This window comes from Elephas maximus, chromosome 23 (genome assembly GCF_024166365.1).
Source record: "Elephas maximus indicus isolate mEleMax1 chromosome 23, mEleMax1 primary haplotype, whole genome shotgun sequence".
Taxonomy (NCBI): domain Eukaryota; kingdom Metazoa; phylum Chordata; class Mammalia; order Proboscidea; family Elephantidae; genus Elephas; species Elephas maximus.
In genome coordinates this window covers 76,657,652-76,677,306 of record NC_064841.1, presented here as the reverse complement: position 1 = coordinate 76,677,306, position 19,655 = coordinate 76,657,652, and the positions used below count along the sequence as shown (strand labels likewise).

Genomic DNA, 19,655 nt, shown 5'->3' with positions numbered 1-19,655 from the left:
GTAACAATTCACACCAAAATTTAATAGCTTAAAACAATGCCATTTATTTTGCTTACAAATCTGCAGCTTGGGCAGGGATTGTTGAGGACAGATGACCTCTGCTCCACTTGGTATCAGCTGGATGGCTCCAAGGCTGAGGCTTGAATCACCTGTAGGCTTGCTCACTCACGCATCTGGTGACTGATGCTGGTTATTAGTTGCACAGACGGTTAAGCGATCAACTACTAGCCGAATGGTTGTAGGTTCGAACCATCCAGAGGCGTCTCAGAGAACAGGCCAGGTGAAGTGCTTCTGAAAGGCCACAGCCTTAAAAACCCTATGGAGCAGTTCTACTGTGCACACACGGGGTCACTACGAGTCAGAATCAACTCCGTAGCAACTAACAAGTGAGGACCTCACTTTCCATGTGACTATTTGGTTTCCTCAGAGCACGGCGGCTGAGTTCTGAGGGTGAGCATTCCTACAGAGAAAGAGATCTAGTCCGAAGCTCTATTTCTGACTAGCCTTGGAAGTCTCATGGTGTCATTTCCAGTGCATCTATTTCTTAAGGCGGTCATGAAGACTTACCCACATTCAAAAAGCAAAAACCAAAACCGTTGCCGTTGAGTCGACTCTGACCCTATAAGACAGAGTAACACTGCCCCATAAGGTTTCCAAGGAGCAGCTGGTGGATTCAAACTGCTGACCTTCTGGGTAGCAGTCAAGCTCTTAACCGTTGCGGCCATATTCAACAGGAGGGAATGGGACTCCACCTTTTGATGGGAAGAGTGTCATATTTGTGCATGTTTTAAAATTATGGGGTATGTGAGTATAATTTTCTAGAAAAAGATCTGTAAAGATAGATAACCACCAACTGCTGACGGCTGTTAACTTTGGGAGGGTACATAGGAGGACCGGGAAGTGGAAGCAGTAGCTGCTTTGGTAAATGCGCATACCCAACTTGAACTCACTTAGGAAAAAAGGATTTATTGATTCACATAACTGGTAATTCCAGGGGCTCATGTGATTTCAGAGGCTCAAATGATGTCATCAGGGCTTTATATTTCTCCCAACCTTCTAGGCAGACTTTCTCCACGTGGTGGGCAAGACAGCCACCAGAAGCCCCAGGCACAAATCCTGACAGCTTAGACCTCCAATGGAAAGAGAAAAAATAATTTTGCTCGTCCAGCAAAAAGTTCCAGAAAAGATTTGTAGTGACTTCTTGGCTACTTACCTGTCCTTATAATCATGACTGTGGTCAGCAGGATGGAGCATGGATTGACCAGGGCTGGGTCACATGTCCTCCTCTTCAACTGCTTTCTTGCTTTGATTTCCTTTGTTCTGGCACATGGGGAACTCACTTTTTTGTTTGCTCGCTCTTGGGTATGTACTTAACCCCAAACCCCATTTCATCCAGTATTTTTATGTGTTTGGGGGCTTGCTCAGTCTATCATATTGACCAGAAGTCCTTCATGTCTTCTATAGACCGATTATGTTGTTACTGTTGTTGTGCCATTGTCAATTCCGACTCACAGCGACCCTATAGGACAGAGCAGAACTGCCCCACAGGGTTTCCAAGGCTGTAATCTCTTTGGAAGCAGACTGCCACATCTTTCTCCCACAGAGTGGCTGGTGGGTTCCAACCACTGACCTTTTGGTTAGCAGCTGAGTGCTTAACCACTACGCCAGCAGTGCTCCTTAGACTGGCCTCTTACTATCTGATTTTATTTCCCAGATCCCTATTTCTAGGACTGACACTCTGCTTTCTCTGCACTTAAGAGATGTTAAGCTCCCAACACTCTGCTAACCCAGAACTGAAACCATTCCCGTAGCCCACTTTTCAGACAAAGATTAGATGAGCCTATAAAACAAACAATAACACATGTGAGGAACATGCTTCTTAGCTCAATCAAGTATACGAGACCAAATGGGCAGCTCCTGTCCAAAAGCAAGATGAGAAAGCGGGAAGGGACAGAAACTGGACAAATGGGCACCAGGAACCCGGGGTAGAAAGGAGGACCGTGCTGTCACCTTGTGGGGATTGTAACCAATGTCACGAAACAATATGTATATAAATTCTGAACGAAAAATTAACTTCAGCTGTAAACTTTCACCTAAAGCACAGAAAAAAAAAAAAATCAAAAAAGAAATGTTAACCTGATACCCTCAACTGTAAAAAGAGTCTAAGTCCCCCATCACCGACTAGTAGAAAGTATTTTCCTTGTTGATGGAACAAGCCTTTATTCTTTTATACTCCAGTGTCATGATTTTACTGGTGAAGCCAAAAAACAGCATCCATTAGCTTCTTTTCTGTCTTGGAAGAAGTACAGCCAGAATGTTCCTTAGAAGCAAGGATGGTGAGACTTCGTCTCACATACTTTGGGGATGTTAACAGAAGGGACCAGTCCCTGGAGAATGACATCATGCTTGGTAAGGTGGAGGATCAGTGAAAAAGAGGAAGACCCTCAACGAGACGGATAGACACAGTGGCTGCAACAACGGGCTCAAGCATAACGATTGTGAGGATGGCGCAGGACTGGGCAGTGGTTCGTTCTGTTGTACAGAGGGTCACCGTGAGTCAGAGCCAACTCAATGGCACCTGACAACAAGCTTCTTTTCTATGCCAGATATTATATAATAGTTGGGCATAATAAATAAAACTGTCCTAAGATTCATACTGTAAAGGACCACAGGGAAATATAAAAGGAAATAAAATTAGTAAACCTTTCTATGTATTTCGCTTCCTCAGGACATTAATTATGGTAATTACAATAATCTTGGCACTCAGTTCTTACTGGTATTAACACATTGGCTTTTCTAAGGTCTGTTTCCTTTACCTCTCTTATATTTTTAGGTTTTAGGCTGCAAACTCGGTGGCAGGAATTGTAACCTCAGCTGGCGCTACACCAGTGTGCTGTCAGAGCTTAGTAAACGATAACAATGTGCTCACCTCCACTCAACTTTCTAGGTCATTTTTGAGAGAAATAGGCAATAAACCCCACAGACAGTTTCATAATTGTCCCCAGGTGTTCTACTCGTCTCTTCCTCCTACAGTTCAATCTCATTTTCACTTTAGTAAATAAGGCTCTCAACGGTTTTTTTTTTTTTTTTAATTCTAAACATTTGCTCTGTCCCTTACTAAAGAAATAAACTTTTTTGGTTAAGTCTAGAAATAAAGTTTCAAAATTTGTAAACTGAAATTCTCCTTAGCAACATTTTATATTGAATGATAAGCTATGGAAAATGCAGAGCAATTCATTCTTCTGTATTATTACCTTCAACTAACTGCTATCCTATTGAAGATCTTTGTGCCATAAAAGTCTTTCACTATCAGTCAACTTCTAATGTTTCACGTTGACAGAGCAGATCAATGACACAGAGATTCAAAACTATTTTGAAAATCAGGCATATCGATCATGACATGATTATAATTTCTTCACCTCTCCTGATTTTTTACTTATCTTAAAAAACAAAAATTAGTTTCTATTCTTTGAGTACAGCCCAATTAACGAGGAAAGAACAAAGCCAGATATAATCTAGTTGCCATGGCGGCAAGGTAACTATCCATTTTAAACACAGCATCTTTTTAAAATGCCAGAAGGGCAAGAAGGATTTTTAAAATGGAAAGGTTTACTCTAAATATAGTACCTCAATGCCCAAGACAGACTCCCAGTAGCTCAGTGTCTAGCATGCCATCTGCCCCGTTGGCCATAGTTTGAATGTGCCAGGTGGGTCTATCTCCACCTGGGCCAAATTCTTTCTTCCAGGAATTTGAATTTTGAAGTGGGAGGCAGAGGCTGGGAGTTCGCTGCTGTAATCAAGTCACAACATCAGTTCTGCAGACAGAATGCTTTGCTGCCGTGCTCCTTGTTGTAGGTCTGCTTCTTGGATTCTAGGAGATGTCTCATGTCTTTCCCATCTTTGCTTAAGGCATAGTCAGAGTCAATTCCTGTTACTCGCAACCAAAAGGAAACTTACATTAACAATATAGTCTCCTTAAATAAGCGTTTATCAAGCAATTCCTCATGTGAAATAGATGTTTGGGAGACAGCAAACCATTTCTGAACATCTTCGTAAACAGATAAATTAACAAACCCTGCGAACAATTATTTACTTTTTCTAATCTTTGAGAAAAATTCATTGGGTGATCAATATCTCAAACATTATCTATATAATATCTAGGAATATTAAGTAGACCAAACCAAACCAACCCCATTGCCGTTGAGTCGATTCCAATTCACAGTGACCCAACAGGGCCAATGAAAAGGAGGAAACCCTCAATGAGGTGGCTTGACCCAATAGCCACAACGATGAAGTCAGGTATACCAAGGACCATGAAGATGGCACAGGACCAGGAAACCCTTTGTTCTATTACACACAACATCGCCATGGAGCGGAGACAACTCTGTGGCAACAACAAATGGCCTATACATTTACCCTACAAATCTTTTCTTCACACAAATCAATTTCAAATTCCTTTTGAGGTATGTTTTTAGAGCCAATGTAGAACTTAAAAAGGAAAATGTGTCTTATTTTAAAATGTTGATTCTTATTTACTCAACAAATATTTATTGGAGGCCTTCGGTTTACCATGAAAATAACTGCACTAATGCCTGCCTGAAAGAGTCCCAGTCCCCGAGTGAAGCAGTATGACATGAAGGAAAGTGCACGGCCTGGAGAAACAATACTTGAATCCAGTCTAACAGTTCCACTGCTAACTGGCTGCTGAGTATCCTTGAGTAAATTCATCATTCTGGGCCTCAGTTTCCTCACCTACATGTTGGAGGGATTGAACTAATTTTCCTGCTACTCTCAAGTCCAACTAAAAGGTGAGCCAAGCAGCTTAGTAGGCTTTCATTGCTGCTGGAAAATCAAAACCCTATTTTTCTACTACAACATTGTTTACGGAAAGGCAGCTGCAGACAACGTTCTCCTAGGCAAGGTGAAGTAGGAAGTGAACACTCTAAGGTTGGACTTGTTTCCCACCAAGCTGTAAGGAATCTCGGTTCCGCTCTTTAGAATACATCCATTAAACTAGAATAATCAACAATTGACCAAAAATATTACTCAAATTATATCTGTAGGGTACTTTAGATTATATAAGCAGCCCTGGTGGCAACGTGGTGAAGCACTGGGCTGCCAGCTGACAGGCTGGTGGTTGGACCACAGATGTGGTGGTCTGCTTCCATAGATATTACAGCCTTGGGGACCCTATGGGCCAGTTCTACTCGGTCCTCTAGGGCTGCTATGAGTAGAAATCCACTTCACGAGCAATGGTTTTTTTTAAGATATACGATAAACTAGCCCTTTCATTCAAACCTTCTGACTTAAAATCTCATGCTAATTCTAGTCTAACATGCTGCCTCTGGTAAATTGCTTAAAATCCTGAGGGGCAACTCCAACACTGAAGCGTGTTGTAGGGCAGAATAGGAATCATCCTGTAACAGGGTACGGTACTTTTTTACCTATAGGAAAATTGGATGCATATGATATACTTGGTGCAATAGTCTTTGTGGCTATTGTAGATCCCATGAAGGAGCCTCAGTGGTGCAGTGGTTAAGCACTCAGCTGCTAAATGAAAGGTCAGAGGCTTGAACCCACCATCGGCCCAGCTGAGAAGGATGTGGCAATCTGCTTCCGTACAGATTACAGCCTTGGAAACACTATGGGGCAGTTCTTCTCTGTCCTACAGGGTGCTGTGAGTTGGAAGCGACTCTACCGCAACGGGTTTTTAACAGGAGATCTCTTTGTCCCATTTTATTCAGGCAAAAAAGCCCAGCAGGTGCTGACCGCCCTGGGTTCCTACTCCGGCTGTACTGCTGTGGGACCCTACTAGTTTCTAAAACCTTCTTCAGCTTTCTCAGTCATAAAATGGGACTAAATCCCTACCACATAGGGTCGTTAAAGGGCAGAGCTCGATGGCCCAGCTCTACTATTACCACACAATGCTCATTAGGTGGGTATCCTGGTACAGGACGGTGCTGAGACAATGTGGGTTTTGCAGCCAAGTGTACAGTGTGAGCAAACCAGGTTCCCTCACTTCTCCTGAGTTCCAGCATCCTCATCAGGAATGAAGACATCATGCAGGGTTGTTGTAATAACAAAGTATAAAAAGTACCTAGCACAGCTTCTGGCTCACACTAAACAGTAATGGTGGCTGTTATTTTTTATGCCAGTTGTGCTGAATAACTTAAAAATAATTTTCAATCAATTTTTGATTCAAATCTCCTACCATGAGTTTCATCACCCATCTTCTTAGTAGAAAAATACTGGCTTAATAAAGCACTGGATTGTACAAACCCAAGATTTAACTTGTTACTCCGTTTGTAGCGACTTCTTCCAAGTTTGGATTTTAAGCAGGAGAAATACCACCCTCAACTTCATGAACGAAGTCAAGCAATACCAAGTATTTTGAGGGAAAACCAAACCCATTGCCATCGAGTCGATACCAACTCATAGTGACCCTACAGGACAGAGCAGAACTGCCCCATACAGTTCCCAAAGGGCAGCTGGTGGATTTGAACCGCTGACCTTTTGGTTAGCAGCCGTAACTATCACCACTGCACTACCAGAGCTCCATTCTGAGGCAAGGAGATAGAAATAATGCTTTTCTTCAACCTGCTACAACTATGTATATATTTGCTTTTTTTTTTTTTTGGTGGGGGGAGGTAGGGATTATACAGCACAATAGTGTGTTTTGTGAGAAAATACATCGAATAATATTCTGAAACAAAACCCAGCCACCCAGTGCCGTCGAGTCGCCCCTCCAAAAAAAAAAACCTCAGGAGGCCCTTCTGAATTAGCTACATGTATTTGCTCTCCTACCTCTTTCTTGTTAACTGTTATCTTCCAGTGCTCCATGTAAATTTGTTGTTATGTGCCGTCCGGAAAGCCTGGTGGACTAGTGGTTAAGTGTTATGGCTGCTAACCAAGAGGTTGGCAGTTCAAATCCGCCAGGCGCTCCTTGGAAACTCTACCAGGCAGTTCCACTCTGTCCTATAGGGTCGCCGTGAGTCAGAATCGACTCAATGGCAGTGGGTTTGGTTTTTTGGTTTTATGTGCTGTCCAGTGGGTTCCAACTCATAGCGACCCTACAGGACAGAGTAGAACTGTCACAGGGTTTTCAAGGAGCAGCTGGTGGATTTGAACTGCTGACTTTTTGGTTAGCAGCCAAGCTCTTAACCACTGTGCCACCAGTGCTCCTTGTAAATTTAGAACCTGGAGGATAAAAGCGAACATGGTTGACTCAAGAAAAGTAGTGACTACCAAAATTTTCAGATACAACAAATCCAGAAGTCTATACTTCCTAAACTGCCTAAAACTACCTGAATCTCAAGATTAAAGAGGGATGCATTACAAGCTAAAACACAGAGGGAGGGGGACAGACAGTATTCACAAAGTTTTGTTCTATGGTATGCCAGTAATTCCAAAGGTTTATAAATGATTTTAGGGAGAACAGTGGAGAAAAGCTGGACCTCCTGCAAGAGCACGTCTTTAAAACTGCACAAAGTTTGAAAATAATTTTGCCTAATGGCTTAATGTTTTAATAAATTTTAACTGAAACACTACAAGAACTTGACATACAAAAGGATATTTCAAGTAAAATATCTACTTTTTCTAAAATAAATATTTAAACCCATTGCCGCCGAGTGGATTCCAACTCACAGTGACCCTATGGGACACAGTAGGACTGCCCCATAGGGTTTTCAAGGAGCTCCTCGTGGATTGGAACTGCTAACCTTTTGGTTAGCAGCCAAGCTTTTAACCAGTCCCACCAGGGCTCCGAAATAAATATTTACTAATCACAAAATGGCTTTTATTTTGATGTTTTATTACTTCAGTATATGCAATCACTGATAGATGACTGAAACAGATCTAAAAAACCAAAAACGAAACAAAAAAAACCAAAGCCCACTGCTGTTGAGTCTAATTCTCGCTCATAGTGACCCTACAGGTCAGAGTATAATTGCCCCATAGGGTTTCCAAGGCTGTAACTTTACAGAAGCTAACTGCCACATCTCCCTCCCACGGAGTGGTTGGTGGGTTCGAAGAGACGACCTTTTGGTCAGTAGCTGAGCGCTTAACCACTGCACCACTGGAGCTCCTACATAGATCTAGTCACGCAAAAACATCACCACTGGACAATTTCTAAATCATTGAAATCTAAGTCTCTGTGGGCAGGGCCCTGTCTCCCCTGGTACTTCTCTATTCTTCCCAGTACCTGGAATACACCCCCTCCCTGCCTGCCCCAGCAGCACAATGCTCAATAAATACTTGTTAATGGAATGAGTCAAGTTTTCTTATGTCCAATTTAAAATACAAAGTTGTACATTCTAATGGAAACATTTTAAATCCTTTATCTGAACCTTAATAACTTGGTTATTATTAACAAATACAGACTGAATATCAAGATTGCTTTTCACTCTTTTTTTTTTTATCTTGATGGTTACAAGTACTTTTTTTTTGCTGTCCACTATAATTAACAAAGTTTAATAAATGACCAATTTAAGAAAATTTGCCTGTCATGTTTCACATTTTTAAAGAAAAAATGGTCAGTTATATGTCCTTACTGGAATTTTCACTAAAGTTAGGGGAAAATATCCAACATTTGAGTAACTACATACCAGTCCCTTATTTACTTAATCTCATTTATTCCTTAGAACCACTCTATAGGAAATAAGACATTTGAAAAGTGAAGAACTGTGGGTCAAGAGTTAAGCAATTTATTTGAGATTAAATCCCTCAGGGTCAAAGAATTTAAACACAGCCAAGTCTGGACTCTGTGTCTCTCTCCACTACACAACTGTCTACACCAAAACTGAATAAATACGAAGAAATCCAATATTAGCAACTGAGTTCACTGGCTCCTCGCTCCTGTAACTCAGTTTTCATTATTAGTTCCAATTAAAACAGAAGTAAGAAACCAGTAAAATACCAGAATTCTATATAAGGATTCTTTGTTTTTATTGCTCCTGGATATTTATCAAGTATTATTTTCTCTTATTAACACATAGTGAACTTTTTCCCCCAGTTCTTTGTTTATCTAGGCAAAATCTCATCAAACTTAAACACGCAAGATTCTTAAATGTTCTAGAGCTTTACTGGAAAGTAAACGCCTATTGGTACATACTGAAATGCAAAAAGTTCAAATTTCAATATATGATTTACAACTCTGATTTTGTACCAACAGCCCTCTATCGTGGAAACTCATTGTAAACCAAGTATCAGAGAATTTATATCTGACACAAAGTTCTTGATAGTTGTTTATCAAATAAAGCGAATAATCAGAAGACAATTTATTGTTTTAGTTATAATAAAAACATGCCATATTGGTCCTTAGATTCTACAATAAGGTTACTCGATTTTCCTTCGTGGTAGCTTCATAGATAATGTAAAACAGATTACAGACAGAAATTAATTTTACCATGTTCAGAGTTAATCACATATTTCTTAGAAATGAAAAGCTGAGTGACCCTTTCAACATGGGCTTTTTTTTTTTTTTTTTCCAAGGACATGCTATCATGCTAAATGTGTTAGTCTACATCGGGGTCAACAAACATTTTCTGTAAAAGGCCAGAAAATAATTTAGGCTTTGTGGGTCATACGATCTGTCACAAATATGCAACCCTGCTAGACATACAAAGGCAGCCATAGACAACACATAAGCAAACAACCACGGCTGTGTTCCAATAAAACTTTATGGAGACTGAAATCTGAATTTCATATTACTTTCATGTGTTACAACGTATTCTTCTTCTTGGCCATTTAAAAATGTAAAGACCACTCCTAGCTCTCAGGCCGAACAGAAACAGGTAGCGGGTCAGACTGGGTCATCCATGGGCTGTAATCTTCCAACCCTGGTCTAAGTATATATTCTTTTTTGACACTTACTCGCTGGCAATTAGGTAACTTCTACTTCTTTACTAATATTAAGTGAGGACACTAATACAGAATTTGCTTAAGGCTTTGTCTAAACTGCTGGTGTATAAGACAGAATTTTAAAAGTTACTTATGTCAAAATTAAGTATACTGCTAGAGGAACAAACTGGCCAAGTTTCATTTATTTCTCAACGTCACATCTACACAGCTCTCATACGTACAGAGGAAACACACCTTGGCTTCACAATAGCGTTTGGCTGCACCTCCCGTTATAATAATACAAGTGCAAGTTTACTTGGAAATGTACATTTATACAACTCATATAAATTAAAGACTGCAACACCATGACCTGTGGTCATGGTTTTTTTTTTACACCATGACCTGTGGTAGCAAGAGCGTGATTTCAAGTCCTTTGACTAGACCACTTCCATTTGGCTTAATATAAAATGTACTCAATCATTTAAAAATGGCTGATTGGGGAACAGGCCAGTATATAAAATATTTGTCATGTAAAATTTAATCATTTACCTTTTTAAAAAATAATCTTCTAACTTTAAACGTTTGTTACTGAATTGTTAGGTGGATATACACTACGGTAGCAAGAAACAAATTTGCTATGGACTGTATTTTTAACAGCCTAGCTAATTAAAAAAAAAAACCTGTTCCTAATTTTTTTTATTAAAATAAAATATTAGCTAAATGAAATATTTTCTTTCCACATTTTAATGTGTTAGGCTGTTTCCAAGTTTTTTTTTTTTTTTTTAAAAAAATCAGTCTGAGACTCATTTGAGCGTTTAATTCAAACCTGTATTTGTAGTTTCTAAAACGTTGATCCACAGACCACTTTCTTATTACACGTGTACCAATGAAATGAAAAGAAAAAAAATCACTGCCATCCCTACAAAAGGAACGGTTCCTTTTCTAACATTCTTTAAAAATATACACTTTACAACCCTCACACCTCAACAAAGGTGGCAAGGGAATAAATACACTGGTTTGTTTCTGTCTTCCTCACTATTAAATCAATGTCCACAAACTACCTGTTATAAGCTCTCTCTTTTTTGGATTTCTCCAGTGCCTTGTCCATTGTCTTCTCATTTTCCCCTCTGCATTTGGGACAGTACCACTTGCCCTTTGGTTTATGGTTCAGTCCCACGCACGAGAAATGAAACCACTCGATGGGGCACTCGTCATTGTCACAGCCGATCATTTCTCCATAGGAGACCTGATTGCACAGACAGTACGTCGGTTCGTTCGGGTCGATGGGAAGGTCCGCAGGTGATGCTTCCCTCTCTGCCTTGGCCTTGGAGCGTTTCTTTTTCTTCGACGTTTTTGCTTTCTTCTCCTTTGGTGTTCCCGAAGTGATGTCATCATGGTCATGATTATTGGACGCATTCTCTCGGTTCTCATTGTTGCGCTGCCGTCGGGACCGCTTATTGTTGGGCTTTTCTGCTTGCGTGATTGTCTCGTTCTTTGATTTATCTTGGCTGGCTTTGCCACTGTTGCCGGTAGTGTCGCTGATCTCTTGATGTGCCTCAAAGAGTTCCACGTGACTGTCCACTTGCCTTGTCCGGTTCTCAACCAGCTCTACCATCTGACTGACAATCTGAATCTTTTCATCGCCCAGCTCCTGGCTCCGAATCAGGGCTCTCTGTATGCAGTGTAAAACTCTCCTCTTCTGCGTACCGTCGGTCTCGCGCTTGAATCTCTCATAATAGTCATCCAATTCCTTTAGGATTTCTGCAAAGGAAAAAAAATGTGAAGTATTACATCCATACTATAAACCCCTGAGGAAATCCACGCTGACTAAATAGGCCTTTTATTTAATCCTCTATTCTAGGAAAAGAACTGCAAAGGACAGAAATGGTCGATGCAAGGTTTCCCAGTACAAAAATCCTACAAGCTGTAGGTCTTTTTAGCAGACTTATCTTTTTCCCATTGAAAAAAAAAATCTATGGAACTAAATACAGATGCCAATAGTTTCCACTGAGCAAAGTGCCCCAAGAACGCACGGATGACAAATACTCCTGTGATAGGTAATTAAGAGAAGCTTTTTTTTTTTTTTCAAATTAGGTAAAATGCTTCAGCCCAAACTTTATTTACTTTTTAAATGAAATTCATGATTGTGGCATGTCTGTATTTCCATCATTGTTATTCAAGTACTTTTCTAATAATTTTAAGACCTATTAGAGAACTGGTATAAATTTACATAATGCTTCTACGGTTTAAGGACAGGGTTAGCAGGCTAGGGTCTGGCCTACTTAGTGACGCAGTGCCTCAGTTTACCAGTAACTTCATTTTCATTCCAGAATTTTATTCTTCTGTATTAGTGAAAACAAGACAACAAACCAAAGAACCCAGCCTTGCTTTAAGGCAAAGGCAGCAAATTTACTTTATTTTTCCACTTACTGCTTTAAACAATAACATCTTTACATGGATAATGTCAACAGTTTGAAAGCATTTCCAGATAGCAGATGAGACTCGTGTGTGCTCCTTTCCTCTCTGCTTGGTTGTGGGCTCTCTGAGAAGTTTACAAACTACTCTCACAGAAAGTCTGCTCTACCATTCTATACAGCTGAGAGACGAGCAAAAAGAAAAAGAAAAAAAAGGGCACGCTGAAGAGGGTATGACTGAATAATCTCTCCCAAGCTCAGAAATTCAAATGGACAACCTGTGGTCCATAACCACTCCCTCCAACCTCAAGCCGTATCTCCTTACAGAAACAAACATTTAAACCTTGGACAGGTTAGAAAACACAGTATATGATTTTAAAATGTAAATAGGCAATTTCTCAAGAAATAAATGTTATTAAATGATCTAGCTGAAATAAGTATTACTGCCGAAAGCCTATTTAGATGCACACATAAAGGTTTCCAGAATTCTTTTTTCCAAATAGTAACCATTAAATGAAACAGTACCATATTTTTCTCCAGAAACCCTTTTTCAGAACCTTAAAATAAGGCCACCATATTCTCCAACTAGGAAAGCATGGAGGGGAGGGGTGGGGAGGTGAGGGGGACAAATAATAAAATGTAACCATCACCCTTTGGAAACCTTGTCTTCAAGTAGCTTTAAATACAGAAGAGTAAACTTATAAATTTAGGCGGACATTCAAGTTTAAATAGAACTACTTTCCAGGCTATATTCCCATATTCTCAAACAGAAGATAGCTCTGAAGGTACTTCCAGAGAAAAAAATGTAGGCTGTCAAGACACCAGAAATGAGGAATGCCATGGTCTCTTAGGGTAATTAATTCTGCAAATAAATAGCTGTGCTCAACTTATCCAAGTTTCATTTCACAGATGTTAAAATACAGCTTTGTACTGTTTATTTTTAAATGAATTACAAATCACAAATGGTACAGTTTGGTTTCATCAGTAATCAAACTTCTAAACACAACGTCAGCATTTCATAAAAGAGACTGATTCTATCATATTGCTAATTTAAATTTTAAAATAAAGTTTCTTTACATTGTAAGCAAACTTACATCTGTATGAAGCCTCACTTTTGGGGAGGAAGCAAATATCTCACCCAAAATTACCAAAACAGTGGTTCTGTACCTATACAATGGCATGTATTTCTTAGGTGCTCCAAGCAAATTATTCTATCAACAAACAAAACCACTTAAGTACAGACATCTGTAAACAGAAACACCAACGTGAAGTAGGACAGACATCTCCAGTAAGTCGTCCTTCCAGGACCCTCTGCTTCCTCACGTCCATCAACTCAGCTCAATTTCACACCAATCGCTGTCAACCCCTTTCTAAAAATGACCCACACCAACATCACCAAAGAATGCAATGGTACCATGGAAGGGACCTACAGAGAGCTCTAATGGAACTGCAGCAAAATATAATTCAATCTGTCCAATTAGTACAAATACATTTCAATTTTACATAGGGCTGCACTGAAGTTCTTCGTAAAATCCCGGGGTGGGGGGGCGGATGTGGGTGTGAGTGGCTATTTCCATTATAACACTTGGAAAATAATCCGCACAGCCTCAAACATAATTCATCATCAGCAAACTAACTATAATCCATTCTGACAGATTAATTTGCCAACTTGATACATACTAAGCAAGAATTCCTAGTGGTGCAGTGGTTAAGAGCTCAGCTGCTAGCCAAGAGGCCGGTGATTTGAACTCACCCAGCAGTTCACAAACCAGTGAAGACTACAGTCTAGAACACCCCGTGGGGCAGTTCTACTCGGTCACCTGGGGTCACTGTGAGCCCGTGGGGCAGTTCTACTCGGTCACCTGGGGTCACTGTGAGCCCGTGGGGCAGTTCTACTCGGTCACCTGGGGTCACTGTGAGCCCGTGGGGCAGTTCTACTCGGTCACCTGGGGTCACTGTGAGCCCGTGGGGCAGTTCTACTCGGTCACACGGGGTCACTGTGAGCCCGTGGGGCAGTTCTACTTGGTCACAAGGGGTCACTGTGAGCCGGAATTGACTTGAGGGCACATAACAACAGATACTAAACAAGACTGTTAACTCAGTTTGACTAGCAAAACAGCAATTCTTTAAAATCGAAAGCTTCATTTTTTAGAACTATAGTGCATATAAAAATCCTGGTAGCACAGAGATTAAGGCGCTCTGCTGCATCCCAAAGGTCTAGGGTTTGAACCCACCAATCTGCTCTGAAGGAGAAAGATGTGACTGTGGATTTACAGCCCAGAAAACCCTATGGGGCAGTTCTACCGTCCTGCGGGGTTGCAATGATTCAGAATCCACTCGAGGACAATAGATTTGGGTTTTCCTTTTTTGGTTATAGCGCATATCTCAACATTTACAGTAAGTACCAACTAGATGAGTTATCATCATTCACTCCATGAACACGCATCTCCGCGCTCTGAATGTTTCAGCTTCCCAGCGTACTCTCAATTGCACTGTCTGTTTATCAGAGCGGAAGCCCTGGTGGCCTACTGGTTAAGTGCTACGGCTGCTAACCAAGAGGTCGGCAGTTCGAATCCGCCGGGCGCTCCTTGGAAACTCTATGGTGCAATTCTACTCTGTCTTACAGGGTCGCTATGAGTCAGAACCGACTCGACGGCAGTGGGTTTGGTTTTGGTTTGTATTTATCAGATAAGAGGATGGTGCGGGATTGGGATTTTCTCCACCTAAATCTTAGAAATACATTATCATTTATTTCCTTAATAGAAGATATTTTTGGTTCTGAGCCAGCAACACTCACTTTTTCACAGTAGTGAAAGGAATGATAAAGTGGCTTTCTGGGGTAGAGGAGCCTGATGGTTATGCGCTCGGCTGCTACAAAGGTCGGCGGTTTGCACCCACCACGGCTCTGCGGGGACAGATGACAGCCCTGGGAACCCTATGGGGCAGCTCTTCTCGGTCCTACAGGGTCTCTGTGAGCTGGAATAGACTCCACGGCAGTGGTTATGGGGAATAAGGACCTGGATGTTGGAAAGAAAAATGGAACTCTGTCATTTCACAGATCCCCTGAGTACTAACGAACCGTGCTAGAGTAATCGCAGACGTACATCCGTGAAGACCGTAAGAAAACCCCCACCCCTGGCCCCGCGTGACGAGTCGTAAGGCTACCAGAACCTTCCCCACCCTCGAACCCCGAAGCCGGCGCCGGGGGCCAGTCCGCCTGGCGGGGGCGCCGTCACCCCCGTTCACTAACCAGTCCACGAAGCCGCGTGAGGGGCCTGCCCGGCGTCCTCCCTCCCGTCAGGTGGGCCAGGTGCGGCCCAGCAGGAGGAGCGAAGCCCTGAGGCTGGGACCGGGGGCCGGGTGGGAGACGGAGGCCGGGGTCCGCACACCGCCTCCCGGGCCGCGTGGTCACTCACAGTTCCCCGAGGCCGAGGCGCCGGAGCCCGACGACCCGGCGGCCCAGGAGGATCCCGGCCAGGGCGGGCAGCACCCGACGCTGGGGAGCGGCCGCCGAAGCCCACGGCGCGGTCAGCCATCCCCCGCTGCCCACCCTTCCGGCCGGCCGCCATTGCTCCCCGGCCGGAAGTGGCCCCGGTCCGGGGCTCTCCGAGGAGGAGCCACTGGCCAATGAGGAGCGGGCCAGGCGCCGGGTGCCCCGCCCCGGGGGCGGCCACCTATGGGAGCGGCTAGACGGGAGGGCGGGGCCTTGGTGCCGGCCTAGGTCGAGGAGAGGCTCCAATCACAGCCCAGGGTCCAGCGCACGGCCCTCCCCAGGGGCGTCGAGTGCCAATCCGAGGCTGGAGGCCGGCCGACCACAAAACATTCAAATCAGCGCGACCTGGCTTCTCCCCGCTTCCTCCTCTCGGCTCGCCGCCCCTCTCCCCGAGCGGAAAAATCAAGCAGCGGAAACTGAGACCGGTGCCCGTCACTGCGCACGGCCCGCCCCCTCTGGCGCGGAGGCCAATCGCGCCGCAGTGAAGTGAAAGAACATTCCGTGAGGGGGGCACGTCTGGACCAATCACAACGAGGCCGAGGCGGGGACGGTCCGCAATATGCAAATGAAGGCCTTATAAAAACCGCTGCGAAACCGCCTCTCTGGCAGAGCGCGCAGGGGCGCCTTCGGAGCGCGGGGGTTCTCCGTGTTTCGGGGCGAGCCATCGCTTTCCACCTCTCCCCCGCCCCTCTTTCCGATTCCCTGCTGCGCAGCCCTCGGAACACTAGTAAACTCAGAGCGACGATCCACGTTCAAAACAGAACCCCTTGCGTTTTGCCTGGCCCGGGAGAAAAGTTTCCCCAACAGCTAACAATTCCCAGCGGACATTAACCCTCCACCTCCTCCGTGGCAGAGCACCGCGGGCAGGTCTGCAGAGGAGGACCCACAGGCTCTCCCACCTGCCACAGCCCTCCATTCCAGCCACCTTTCCGCCGCTTCTCCCGGAGCAGCACACACGGGCGACCTGCTCGGCTTCACTCCACCCTGCCCTCCCCCACCGCGCACACACACCGAATAAAGCCCTCGTCCTCGGCCAGCGACACCCAGCCAGCAGCGTCTCCCCTCGCCCGGCGGTCTAGCGAGCGGCCAGCACCGGGGACGGGCCGGAGGGGCTGGGGGCCGGGGGGGCCGAGGCCAGGCCGAGCGGAGAGCCCACCCGGTACTTTATGTAACACTCGGATTCACAGACCGAGGGGGGTCGGCGGCCGCGGAGGACGGAGAGGGGGCTGGGGCAGAGGCGTTCGTGCCTCCGGACCGACGCGGTCCCGACAACCTGGCCGGCACCCCCGTCCCCTCCCGCAGCTCCCACGACCAGCCTGCACGCCGGACCCCCAGTGCCGGGCTCTGCCTGCGACCACCCGCCCTTCCCCGTCGGCCACCCCTTCCCCAAAGCCGCTGCTCAAGCCCCCGCCTTCCCCTCCCCCGCGCCCTCTGCAACACGGCACCAGCTCGTCACTTCACTACAAAGAGCGGCTTCGGCAGCCCGGCTGTACGCGGGGACCCCTCCGTCCTCCTCCTGCTCTCCCGCCCCGGGCCTTACAAAGGGGACCTCCGCGGGCACAAGGCGCCCGAGACCTTTTGTTCGGCCCCACGGCCAGGGCCGCCGCCGCAGCTCCCCGCGCCCCTCTCTCCAGCTCAATAACACACTCGCTCCCGCTGCCTCCGCCGGCTCCCGGGGAAGGGAACCCGCCCCTGCCGACGAGCCAGAGGGGGCCGGAGCGCTGCACACTGAGCCGCACACAGCACGGGCGAGCCGGGGATAAAGGCAGGGGGCCCGGCCGGCCGCCCCATCCCTCCTCCGGGCCCTTACCTTGGTATTTCGCGTCTATCTCCCTCATCAGCGAGACGTTTCTCTGCAGGTCGAAAGGCAAAGACTCGATGGAGTCCAGATAATCCTCCACATAGTTCACCAGGTGGATCTGCTCCCCGTTTGCAGGACTCAACATGGTTCACCCGAAAGGTCCCCGGCGACTCTGCACGCTTTCCGCTTCCTCCACCCCCCGCCCCCTCCAAAAAAAAAAAAAATAGCACCGCAAAATGCAAAGCTCCTTCCCTCGCGCCGCCCGGGCTCCCTCTGCCCGCCGCGCCGGCCTCAAGCCCCGGGAGAGCTACATCTGCCGCCGCGGCGCCGCTCCCTGCCCTCGGCCAAGCGGGGCGCGGAGGAGCCGCTCCCCGGCCGCGCGCTCGGCGGCGCCGAGGGCCGGTCGCTCCGGTAACTCGCGCCGAGCGGCCGTGCGCGGCGGCGGGGCAGGGCGAGCAGCCGGGAGGCGGGGAGGGATGGAGGCGACCGCCGGCGGCGGGAGGCGGGCGCGGGGGGAGCCGAGCGTACGGAGCGCGCACACACCCAGGAGGGAGGAGAAAGCAGCCCGAGTCGCGGCCGCAGCCCCGTTGCCTTGTTTGGGGCCGCGCGCGCGCCTGCCTCCCCGCTGCGGCCCCGGCCCCGGCCCCGGCCCCGGGGCGGCGAGGAGAAAGCGGAAGGAGCCGAGAGGGGCGGCGAGCTCCCCGGCGCGGGGCGCGCGCGACTTATCCAACGTGGAAAACCCAAATACCAGTTTCAAACACTTGGGAAAGACTCAGCCCCGCCGCGCACTGCGCATGCGCCCCGCGCCCGCACCGCCCCCCGCCCGCCGCCGCCCCTCCCCCCGGGCTCCGCCTCGCCCCCCGCACTCCCGCGCCCACCGGCCCCGGGGCGCGGGCGGCGGGGGTCGCCGGGGGCTCGGCCCCAGCGGACGGGCGCGTCGGGGGCCCGGCCGCGCCTGTCATTTTCGCTGGGGGGGCGGGAGGGCCGCAGGGAGGGCCGCCTGGGGCCAGGGGGCGGGAGGGCTGAGGCGCAAACTTTACTAGGAGTTTCGCACTTCACGGCGCAGCCTGCTCCCCGGCGCTGAGCGCCCGCCGGGAGACACCAGAGTGGCGGCCCTTGCACGGCAGGCCCGACTGAACCCCGACGGGGGACAGAGCCGCCGCCGCCGAGACGGCTGGACGCACAAACCGCTACCTCACCCTCCACAGCCCCTCATCCTCCCCTTCCGCCGCCCTGCAGCGGGCTATAAGTACGGCAGGGCACGGAGCTGACAGCTGCAAGGGCCAACCCACGTGCCGCCTTGCCTCGGCTGCCCAATCAGAGCGAGGGGGAGGCGGGACCGGCAGGGAAGACTCCTCCCGGGCTCTCCCTACTAGAAAACCACGTCCTCCCGAGGGCGGGGGCTCGGGGATTGCGAGAACGGGAGGGGGCGGGCCCGGAGGAGAGCGGAAGTGGTGGCGCATGCGCACGTGCACCGCAGGCATTCTGCAGGGGGGGGCCGCGGGCCCGCGCGGGAGTCTACCTACCCTTCCAGGGCTGGACCACCACTCCCGGCAGCCTCGACAGCTCCCGCGCCTGCGCCGTTAGTCACCGCCCTCCCTTTGTGTCTCCTCCTGGAGTGCAGTTTGGACGGCTGCAGACAAAGGGGCCCGAGAGGGAAGCTGCTTCCCAGTGCGCGGAGCCCCCGCGGAGCGCGGGCCAGCCGAGAGAGTCCTTCCCCATTCTCCTGGGGTTATCCACTTCCTTCCCAGCTCGTCTCTAGACACCTAGCTTCCTTCCCCTCCTATGCCATGAAATCCGCTTCACCCAGCTCGAAAGACCCCCAAGACCAGGGCGGGTGAGCACCCAGCCCGCCAGAGTCCTGGGTCCCTTTGGCTCCTGGTTCTCGCCTTGGCTTTTCTCCCCTCCCCCACATCCTCTCTCCCCACCCTAAACTCCCGGATTTAGGGCTTTCTGTTGGGCTCCAGCGCAGAGCGAGCCCGTTGCCTAGACAACAGGCCTGGAGCGCGCCGGCCCCGCCCCTTCCGGTCGCGGCGGCCCCGCCCACGGCCCGGCCCCGCCCCTCCCGCTGCGGCCCGGAGCCGCTGCCTTTGTTTCTCTCTCCGCAGCC

The 19,655-nt window shown here is 47.5% G+C and overlaps 1 protein-coding gene across 1 annotated transcript; it reads right to left on the bottom strand.

Moving 5' to 3' along the window:
* Positions 1 to 8,485: 8,485 nt before the first annotated feature.
* On the bottom strand, positions 8,486 to 18,320 carry ING1 (inhibitor of growth family member 1). The gene is made up of 2 exons (XM_049867481.1): positions 17,555 to 18,320; positions 8,486 to 11,598 (listed from the first exon to the last, which is right to left on the bottom strand). Exons 1-2 carry the CDS (start codon positions 17,688 to 17,690, stop codon positions 10,895 to 10,897), a joined length of 840 nt encoding a protein of 279 aa, XP_049723438.1. The 5' UTR covers positions 17,691 to 18,320; the 3' UTR covers positions 8,486 to 10,894.
* Positions 18,321 to 19,655: the final 1,335 nt, after the last annotated feature.

Coding starts and splice junctions, on each gene's coding strand:
- ING1 (XM_049867481.1), bottom strand. CDS start 17,690: ATGTTGAGTCCTGCAAACGGGGAGCAGATCCACCTGGTGAACTATGTG. Junction 11,599..17,554: donor GATAGACGCGAAATACCAAG/GTAAGGGCCCGG, acceptor TTTCCTTTGCAG/AAATCCTAAAGGAATTGGAT.